At 48.8% G+C, this 11010-nt stretch overlaps 1 protein-coding gene across 1 annotated transcript in view; it reads right to left on the bottom strand.

The window, feature by feature from the left end:
* Positions 1-8866, bottom strand: part of MACF1 (microtubule-actin crosslinking factor 1) — a 15070-nt gene extending 6204 nt beyond the window's left edge. The window contains exon 1 of the mRNA XM_021715729.1: positions 8590-8866. Within this exon, the coding sequence (XP_021571404.1) occupies positions 8590-8809 (220 nt within the window). The 5' untranslated portion in view covers positions 8810-8866. The remainder of the gene's footprint in view (positions 1-8589) is intronic.
* Between the last annotated feature and the right edge of the window lie 2144 nt (positions 8867-11010).

The following is an 11010-nucleotide window of genomic DNA, read 5'->3' as shown; positions in this document are numbered from 1 at the left end:
TGGGCAGGCGAGACCTCATCTCTACAATAAATCAAAAAATCAGCCGGGCGTGGTAGCACCCACCTGTAATTCCGGTTACTCGGAAGGCTGAGGCGGAAGGATCGCCGGAGCCCAGCAGGTTGAGGCTGCAGTGGCCAGGAGCGGCCACTGCACTCCAGTCTGGGTGACAGAGTGAGACTCCAACTCAAAAAAAAAAAATTAGCCATTAATTGATCTTTCTTGTTTCTGGGTGATGGGATTTCATTGTACTGTTGTCACCATTTTAGTATGTTTGAAGTGTTCTGAAAAGTGCAAGAACTTTGGAGTTAGGCAATGGTTTCCTCAGCACAGAACAACTCCAAAGGGCATACTGTACACGCTGGGTTCCAGAGGGCACTATGCGCATTGAATAATGCTCCATTATTTGCTTAATGTATAACCTCAGACAAGTTTCTTAACTTTTCTGTTGAGAACAGCAACTATAATTTCCCCAGGGTTCCGTGAGCATTACAGGAGGTATATAAAATGCCTGACACACATCTAGGACTCTACCCAGTAGCTTTTCCAGCCATTATTTACTAGGGGATCCCAGCTGGCATCAGCTCTCAGGAGTGCATAAACCAAGTCCAGAGTTCACTCCACAAACCACCCTCTGGATTGTTTAATCCTAACTCCTACCAGCTGTTCTCTTTTCACTTTCCTCCCTTCCTTCCTACTAAGGCCAAAAAAAGGAGAGCAAGAATAGAAACAAGCAACAGGAAAATGCCCTTTCTCTTCAGGTTTCCTAGCTAATTCTATTTCGTTTCCAAGTTTCAGAACAAATGCTATCATTTGTTCTGCTATCAAATGCCGGGTTGCGGGGCAGGTGTCGGAAAAGGCCCTTCCCCTCTCTAAACATCGTCAAATCTCTCTTTGGACTTGCAGTGTAGTGTAGCTTATGCTGCAGTTCTAACTGCCTTCATAGGCAAGAGCTGAGCTCTGAAGTCCTATCTAAGCCTAGAACATAGCCCTAGGAATACGGTGTGTGATCGGTGAATGAGCAAAGGGATAAACCAGCACTCATAAATCAATGAACAAGTGTATGAGTGAACAAATGGTATGAATGAAAAGAAGAGCTAACATGTAGCTAGGGCTGACTGTGTAGCAGGTATTGGGCCGAGCATTTTACTCCCACTATCTCAATCCACCTGGCAAGTCTCTGAGGTAGCTCTCTTGCTCCTCCATTTTAACCGTGAGAAACCAAGGCTCAGTGAGTTTCCCAGGGTCACCCAATTAGCAAGTGAGCAATGAAACTAGGACTCTGCCAGGCTCAGTGGCTCAGCCTGTAATCCCACGCCTTGGGAGGCTGAGGTGAGTGGATTGCATGAGCCCGCGGGTTCGAGACCCGCTTGGGCAACTTGCCGAGACCTCATCTCTACAATAAATCAAAAAATTAGCCAGGTGTGGTAGCGCACGCCTATAGTTCCAGCTACTTGGAAGGCTGAGGTGGAAAGATTGCCGGAGCCCAGCGGGTCGAGGCTGCGGTGGCCGGGAGCGGCCACTGCACTCCAGTCTGGGTGACAGAGTGAGACTCCAACTAAAAAAAAAAAAAAGAAACTAGGACTCCAATTGACTCCCAAAGCCATTCCCTGAATGAACGCAGAGTAAGTAAATGAGGAAATATGCAAATAAGAGATTGAGGAAGGAGGGCATGCCCAGAGATGCCAGGCAGAATCCTCCCCTGACCACAAGGCAAAAGCCTGGTGTCTTCTGGGGTAGGGGTAGGGCACAACTCAGGACAGAAACTTCAGCCCAAAATCACTCTTTGAGTTTTAGGGGCTTCAGATCTTCTTGGTAGCAGCATCCTAAGTCCAGGCAAAGGTTCCAGCCAGGAGCACCTACCCTGATCCTGCAGGAGAGCCAAGTCACAGCAGGAAGCTGGCCAGCTTCTAACTGACAGGTGGCAACAGGCAGTCATGGGGTCACATTATGGCAGGTCCTAGCCACAGCAACTGGGAAAGGGGATGCCAGCCAGGCTCAGTACAGCACTTTGGTGATGATGGATTACTCTCACACCCAGATCTGTTCACAGACCTTTCCTCAAGGGGAGGACTGCTGAAATAAAAGACAAGTACAGCCCTAGATCCTGCTGCAATGTCAGCTCCTCTGGTGACATCTAATCTCTGAGCCCATGGGACTGAGGAATGACGGGCTTCAGGCTTCCACAGTTCCCAAAGTGACAAGTCCTTCCTCTGCATTCCTAACCTCAGTCTTTCAGTAATAGAAAGGCATGAGCCTGACTACCATTCCATACCTTTCACTCTCTCTTAGGAAGTAACTAGAAAAGCATGAAGGAAAGCTGATGGCATAAAGACGGCATTACCCTTTGCAATGCAGCCACCAACTTCCCTCACCAGCTGGGGTCCCACAGGGACCCTGAGCCCCAGAAAAAGGACAGATTGGCTGTCTTTTCTGCTGCCTGCACAGAATTCTGCCCACGTGGTCATTTTCCAGCCTGCAGCTAATGTGACCCAGATTTATTTCAAAGAGCTGGAGCTGAGCTGGTGGTGTGTAGCTACAATTCATTCTGCCCCAGTTTCAGGGGCTCTCCTCTGCTCATCTCTCCTGCTACTGAAACCCAGCTCCAGGACAGGGCCAGAGACTCTGAGGACACTGCCAGGAAGGAGTAGAGAAGCTGGGAAGGAGGAGCTTTCTTGGGTACAAAACTTGGAGAGCCTCAGGGCAAGGAAGGTTGCCAGCTCAGGAGTAAGTGTTCCCAGTGGAATTGTTTTTGGGTCCCATTTCCCACCCCTGCATTCCCTTCTTCCCACCCATGGCTTGGCCAGAATAAACCACTTCCATCTACTCCCTAACAAAGCCCTAAAGTGAACAAAAGAAAGGGACCCCTTCTCTGCAATCCTGGGAAAATGCTGGCCTCCCAGAGTCTCCACTGTCTCTTTGGTTGCCAGGGAAGTTACAAGGAATGACACTGCTAAGTGCAGTAACAGGCTTTGTGAACCTGTGTTTGTCCAGCATATTCTGATTCACATTCAGTGATCACTGGAAGTGGATATTATCAACTCCCTTTTACAGACAGGGAAAACGAGGCTCCAAGAAATGAAGCTATTTGCAGGTTTCATATCCAGGTGTCTCCACAGTGCCTGGCACATAGCTAGGGCTTAACCCATTTTTCAATCGAATGAATAAACAAATGAAGAAGCACAAAAGTGCCTGTCGGATATCATTTGAGAGCTCTCATCCTGGAAGAGAGTTGCGTGAGCACAGAGGATTAGGCTCCTCCTCTGACCAGGCACTGTGCTCTCAGGGCTGAAAGGATAAGGTGAGACTACAGGGAGCTCCAGAGCTGTTGCGAGAAAGAACCTGAGAACAATGGACTTGAATATAAGGCCAGCTGAAACAAGGATGGGGTAGAGATACAACTGCTATCTTACTGGAGAGATCAAGGAAGGCTTCCTGGAGGAGGCCACAATGGAGTAGATACTGGGAATGATTATTTCAGCAGCACCAGAATGAATCCCATAGATGCTTTCTACTGGTTAACTAGGAGTCAAATCATTAGCCCTGAGTCACAATTTTTGTTTTGTTTTTTTTTTGAGTTGAGGTCTCACTCTGTCGTCCATGCTGGAGTGCAGTAGCACACTCACAACCACCACAACCTTGACCTGCTGGACTCAGGCGATCCTTCCACCTCAGCCTTCCAAGTCCCTGGAACCATAGGCGCATGCCACCATGCCTGGCTAATTTTTTATTTCTTGTAGGGACGAGGTCTCACCAAGTTGCCCAAACTGGTCTCAAATCCCTAGACTCAGGCAATCTTCTCACCTCGGGCTCCCAAAGTGCTGGGATTACAAACTTGAGCCACCACATCAGGCCTATAATTTTTTTTTTACAATACACTTAGGGATGGAATTACTTTTTTCCCTTTCTTCCTCTCAACTAGACTGAGACCCACAAAGAAGAGATCACATTGTCAGTCATCTTTGAATATCAATGCCAAGAACAGGGAGAGTCCTCAACCTGTGATGTGAAATGAATGAATACCCAGTAATAGGAAGATAGTGAAACCTTCTGCACTTAGCTCTACCCTAGCCCAAACATGAGTCCTTTCCAAGATACTTTACTCTGTAGGAAACTTGTCAAAGTAAATACACAAATCTACAATGACAACAAATGTGAATGGTGCCCCCTAGAGGTGTGCAGTGTACAAGTGTACAACCATGTGAGATCCTGTTTTCTGCTCACTCTCCACAGGCTCCAGGGGATATATCCTTTTTTCCTCTTCCCCTTTTATGTCCTTTGGGGTTGTATTCCTTGCTAGAGTCACCTCTCAGCTCCCCTTTTCTGGTTGTCCCCCACCAATAAACAAGGATATTGCTACTGCTTTTCACTTAAGACAGAGAGACAGAGGGAAACAGCAAAGTTTCCCAGACCTTTGCATCTGCCCTCCTTTTTCTTTTCTTTTTTTTTTGTTTATTTTTTTTTTGAGTGGAGCGCAGTGGCCGCTCCCAGCCACCGCAGCCTCGACCTGCTGGGCTCCGGCGATCCTTCCGCCTCAGCCTTCCAAGTAGCTGGAACTAAAGGTGCGCGCTACCACACCCGGCTAATTTTTGATTTATTGTAGAGATGAGGTCTCGCCAAGTTGTTCAAGCAGGTCTCGAACCCGCGGGCTCAGGCAATCCACTCACCTCAGCCTCCCAAAGGTGCGGGATTACAGGCTGAGCCACCGAGTTCCAAAGGTCTCATAGGCAAGTCTGGAGACCATGTCAGCTATTTCAACTGTAGAAGATTCACACTGGCCTGGTTGGAAATAAGGAAACGGAAATAACAAGGCTCTTGGAGTTAGACGATCTGGGTCTACAAGTCCTGTGTAACCACAGGCAAGTCCCTAAGACCCTGTTAGCCTCAGATGCTAACACATGTCCTGCCTAACACATAGAGTTATTATGAACTCTGTGTAAATCATAAAGCTGATAAGCAGAAACAAGGCACTCTTAGTGACTACTGTTACATTTCAACAAGGCTGGGCTTAGGGAGTTAAGAATAGGGCTGGCAAAGAAGAGGAAGAAAAAAATGGAGGGAAAGGATGAGGATAGGAAGATGGAAGGAAGCATCGGGTTACAACATGCGTGGAGTCCCTAGAACTGGTTTTGACATTGTAGACTAAGGCCAGCAGGTTTCTCAGCCCTGGCATGCCTCTCTACTTTGACATGTGGGACTAGCAGGGTTCCCCCACCAGGCCTCTTAAGCAAGGGCGGAGCTCTGAGACCAGCTCAGGACACAGAATGGGGCCAGGGAAAGGGAGGTCTCTATTTGGTGAGACTGATTTAGACACCAGGGAGGAGAAAATTGCACAGGCCACAGCTGGCTTCCAGTGTAAGACTGACTTCATTTCCTCCCTGAATGGAAGTTCTGCTTCAGAGAGCTTCAGAGCATCCAGGGTCTCCCAGACATGCCCCTCCTGCGCCTCATGTGAAGGAGTCCGTGAAGAATCAAGGCTTCCATTTCCATTACTCTGGCAGAGTCCCTACCACATTCTAAAATCACATGAAGATTTCAGCCAGACCCTAAAGTCGCAGTCCCGCCTCGTCTCTGCTGCCTCTCTTCTCTTTTGCTAAAGAAGCACGCCCAACTGCAGTGCACAAGTTATTTTTAACCATGGCAGTCTCCCCATTTTCAGCCTCACTGTCCCAGCCCCCTCCTCAAAACAGGCAATCAGCAGTGTCTAGATGCAAAGATCAGCATCGATGCCAGAAACTGAGCACAGCACCCATCATGGCTTTGTCTAGATGGTCCAGCAGGGTCCTTAGCGGCTTTGCCGGAGAATTAAGCCTCCCTGAGTACACTCACTCCGGTTCTATTCTAGACTTAGAATCTTAAACAGCAGGCAAATCATCCCGTGAGCCTCCTCAGAGAAGACTGGAAGGGGAAGTCATCACAAAGGAATCTATAAGTATGCATGAGTGATGAAGGATGGAGGTGGGGGTATAAAGAAGAATGAGACATCCACTCTGCCTTCAGGAGAATGAGGGATTTGTGAGTCCAGAGAGCCTGAGACATGGCTAGCCCTTCAAGGCTGGGGACTAGCAAAGCCCTCCCTGCATCCTAGAGACAGCTCTGAAAACTCTATGACTGACTGATGCCACAGACCCAAAGGACTTCCGCCAAGGGCTCCCTACTGCCCACCAGAAAGTCAAACCCTCCCACCTGCCTTCCAGGCCCTACTGCTTGGTGCTCACTCCCACTAAAATCCTTTCCTGATTACTTGAGCCCACATAACCCTCTCCCTGTCTAACTTTCCACTACAGCCCACTGCCTGTTCCTGGATCACAATCTGTCACATATCGTCCTCAAAAGACTCCTTGCATTCATTCAGTCATTCAATATCAGTTGATCTCTAGCATGCACAAGGCCCTGGGCAAGCTGCCGGGGGTCAAACATAAGACACAGTCCCAAATCACTCACAGTACTGAGGGAGTGATGAGCACCCTGGGTTAACCGCTGTACTGTACAAAGGAACATAGAGGAGAATAAAGTGTGACTGTGAGAGCAGAGGAGGAAGCTTTGGATACCACTGGGGGCATTAGGGGCAGAGGAGGTGGCACTTGAAAGAGCAGGAAATTTACCAGCATCTTGCAGAGAAGAAAATTAAAGCGTAGAGGTTTGATCCTGTAAGAGCCACACCTCCAGGGGGCAAATTATAGTCCAATGTGACAGGGCGCTTGGGGGTAGAGGTGGCAGCAGGGAAGCTGAAGAGGTCAGTCAGGGTCTAATTTTGATGGGTCTTCATGCTGAAGCCTTTATTCCATGGGCAACGAGGAGCCAATGATGGTTTATGAGCAACTGAGTAAGTAATAGGATTAGGTTTGTGTTTTTAAAAATTTTATTTACTGGCAATACTTCATTCCAGAAAACAGAATAAGTGTTCCTGAGGTTTGTATTTTAGAATAAAATACTCTGTGGGTCACGTGGAGGATGGGGGCAAGATTAAGAGAGGGAGAACTATCCAATGGTAGTCAGAAGGTCCAGGTGAGAGATGATGAAGTGGAGGGGCATGTGCCTTATCTTAGAGACACAAGGGAGGTGTCAGCACAGGCCTTAGTGAAGGTTTGAAAGCAGGTGATAGCTGGGTACGGTGGCTCATGCCTGTAACTTTGGGAAGCTGAGGCGAGAGGAATGCCTGAGTCCAGGAGTTTGAGACCAGCTGGGTAGCTTGTGAGACCTCGTCTCTACAATACATCAAAAAATTAGCCAGGCATGGTGGCATGTACCTGTAGTTCCAACTACTTGGAAGGCTGAGGCAGAAGGATCACCTGAGCCCAGCAGGTTGAGGCTGCGGTGGCTGTGAGCACTCCACTGCACTCCAGCCTGGGCGACAGAGTGACACTCTAACTCAAAAAAAAAAAAAAAAAAAAGAAAGAAAGAAAGCAGCTGATGTCACTGAATCAGCTGCAGGTCCTGCTCTGTCTATCTTCCTATCTGTACTCTGGCATCATCGCCTGCTGAGATGCTGAGCATGCCCCAGGGAAGCAGCTCTGGATGTCTTCAGCAGAAGCATCTTCCTTACTGAGCCAAAAATCATGCTAAGGACTTTACACACATTACCTCATCTAACCCTCAGGGCAACCTTGCACAGGGGGCATTCTTAAGACAAAGAAAGTGAGGTTCCACAGAATAAGGGACTTGCCCAGAGTCACACAGCTGATCGATGGCAGGGTCACAGTCCAGGACAATGCCTCTCTGTCTAAAACCTGCACTCATAACCAGTGCACTGCACTGTGCTTGTCAAAGAACGGGCACCTCCTGGCATGGTGCGGTGGCTCACACCTGTAATCCCAGCACTTTGGGAGGCGGAGGCAAAAGGATTACCTGAGTTCAAGAATTTGGGACCAGTCTGGGTAACTTGGTGAGACCTCATTTCTACAATAAATCAAAAAATTAGCTGGGCATGGTGGTGTACACTTACTTGGAAGGCTGAGACAGAAGAATCATCTGAGCCCAGCAAGCAGGTTGAGGCTGCTGTGAGTGTGTCACTGCACTCCTGCCTGAGCAACAGAGTGAGACTCCAACTAAAAATAATAATAATAATAATAATAATAATAATAATAATTTGACTTCTGTTGAGTTATTTCCTTATAATAAAGTTCGCACCCAGCTAGAAGTCAACTTATTCTTAAACATGTCCTCAGCAGCATTGTCTACTACAGTGAAAAAAGAAAATCATGAAGTATTACATAGCCTTTAAAAATGGTAACTCCAAAGTGAAAGATGTAATACGGAAAATCTCTTGGATATAAGAGTAACTGAAAAGAGTCAGATCCAGAATGGTACATAAGCCAGGAAGGCAACTGCAGAGAAAACATAACTGAAAAATATAAAGATAGAGAGGAAGAGGCCAAAATGAAAACAGATCTCCTGTTTACATAAAGGCAGTAGATTTTCTTCTTTTAAGATTCTCTTTAACATCTTTCCAATAGTAACAATAGCAAACGATATCCAGCTGGCTTGTCAGAGAGCCTGAGAACCTCTCCACTCCCCATCCGGCCAGCACACACGGGCCCATTCCTCCCTTGCACCCACAGCACCCAGCTCGTGGGGGGGAGGTTCTCTTACCAGCGACTCTGACCACAGCACGCTCTGCAGGGTCCAGCACTGAATCCTGGCTTTTCCGCTTTTTCTGCTCATGCAGTGGCAGGTTCCAGGGCAAGGTGTCTCCTGGAGGACAGGGAGACAGGCTCCCTGACCGCTCACTCCTGTAAGACCGCTCGCTCCGACACGACCGCTCGCTCCGACATGACCGCTCACTGAGCGTCTCTTCATCTGAGGAAGACATGGCCCAGGTGGGGACTGCAGCAGGAGGGGCTGGGAGCCCAAGGAGAAGTGATCTGGAGGAGAAAGGGGTGAATGTGAACAGACCAAAGAGGCTGCATAAGAAACACTGGAACTCGGGAAGCAGAAGTTCTAGTCCTGGTTCTGCCACTGACCAGACTGCTTCACCTATCTGAACCTCAGTTACTTCATCTGGAAAATGGGATGAAGATACTACATGCCAAAACTAACTCACAAGGTTTGGGGGGGGAAAATCCTATGAGGTAGTATATGTGAAAATGTTTGCAAATCTCAAAACATTGTGTTAAAGTAGTTCCTATTCCTAGTAACCACTATCATTGTTATGTAGTTTGTTTGGAGGATTAAGTTCACAGATCCCACAGACAGAAAGATGTGGGTTCATATTCTACTTCACCATTTAGCTCTGGGGCCTGACTGTGTGGCCCCAGAGAAGCCATTTAATGTCTTTGAGCCCTGGCATCCCCATCCACAAAATGGGGATGATGATAGCACCTAGCCTTATAGGGTAGTTTGCAAGGAGTGAATGAGATCCTGCATGCAAAGGGCTTAGTGGTGCCTAGTGCCCAGTAAGTACTCAATAAACAGCATCTATTATTATATTCCTGTTCTACTTACCTCCTAGGAAAGCTGTAAGGATAAAATGGGGCAACAGATGGAAAGTATTTTCAAAAAGCTAAAGCACCATCTCTAGCAGACAAGAAACAAAGCATGGGCTAGAAGAGGAAGAAATTCCCTGACTTCTCCCACTCTGTCTCCAGCAACTATATTAGAAAATGTACTAGATTTGAAGACAGACAGACCTGGGTGTAAATTCTGTTCCGATCACTTATAATTGGTGTGACCTTGGGCAAGTCATTTCACTTCTCTGAGACTCAGTTTCTTTGTCTGCAAAATGGGGTTAGTATTCTACCTCAGAGGATGTTTTAAGAACACAATGAAATGCACACATAAAACTAGCTGATGCCATGTATGGCACACAGCAGGCATTAGATAAAATGTTTGTTTGCTTATCCCAAGGATTGTTGTGGGAATAAGTGTCACAGCATGGGGGTGGGATGGGGGTATGGGACAGAACGTCAGATTTTCTGGTCAGTTTAGCTAGTGGAGAGTGGAGCGGAAACACAATTGCTCTGGGGCCAGCTGGGCTGCACCAGCCAGACTGGCAGCCTTCCCTCAGCCAGGCCAAACTGACTTCCTAGAGCCATCTGCTACACATGTCCCATCACCCCAAGGGCTCCATAAGAACCCAGGTGATGCATGCCTTCAGCTACCAGCCTTCCTACAGGCCCCAAGACCAACCCAGGTGACCAGCTCTCACTCTGGTTCTAGGATCCAGGGAGAGCTGGAGCTGTCAAATTTCCCACACGGGGAATACCTGCAAACAGCTACGTGTGGAGACAGGGAGGTGGCCTCAATGGCTGGACACCATAGGGCTCTGGCCACGGCTCCTCTTGGATTCTGGAATCTCAGCCCAGAGGCAGCAAGGGGCAGAGACAGCCTCCTGGGTCATTGGCAGATTCCCATCGTAGGCACAGAATTCAAAGAGATAACAAAAGAAACATCGAACGGTGCAGGAGGCCTGTAGGCAGCCACGGGCAGACAGAGCAGCCCTGCCAGGGCATCCTCTGTGCCAGCAGCTTGTAGGTTCTCTTTGCAGGGAGCATCAAGAAGAAATTGAGCCACAGAAAGCAGAAAGGAAAGGACCCAGGTCCTGGCACAGCCTTGCCCTTTATCCTAGCGTTTACCCCCTCCCCCCATTATCTTCTGGTGCCCAACTCTCAGCTCTTATAGCTGGGGCAGGTGCTGAAGCGACAACCCCAACCTCCGGGACACTCAGGCCAAGCTTCCACCCCTACCCTCACTTCGGGGCAGGAAAACGCCCCTCCTCTCAGACCACCTGCTTCATCCCAGAGCCGCCCGTTCCTCGCCAAGACGCCCATTTTACTACAAAGGCCCGCTCTGGCAAGGCCTCCTCCCGGAAAAACCGTTCCTCCTCGGCTCCACCCCGTCAGTCTCTGTCCTCCACGAGCACCTGCCTGACCTCGGGGTCCTGCCCCAGCCCTCGGCCACCGGGGCCACTCCATCCATCCTCGCGATTCACAGGAGCGCGCGCCCATGCCCCAACCCACCCCGCAGGCCGCAAGCCGGTCCGCGACAGGCACCTCACCTGGGGCTGGCCCGCGG

This window comes from Carlito syrichta, unplaced genomic scaffold (genome assembly GCF_000164805.1).
Source record: "Carlito syrichta isolate Samal-C Ts95f unplaced genomic scaffold, Tarsius_syrichta-2.0.1 Scaffold307331, whole genome shotgun sequence".
In the NCBI taxonomy this organism is placed as follows: Eukaryota; Metazoa; Chordata; class Mammalia; order Primates; family Tarsiidae; genus Carlito; species Carlito syrichta.
Note: the sequence above shows the minus strand (reverse complement) of the source record. Positions and strands in the feature narration are given on the sequence as shown.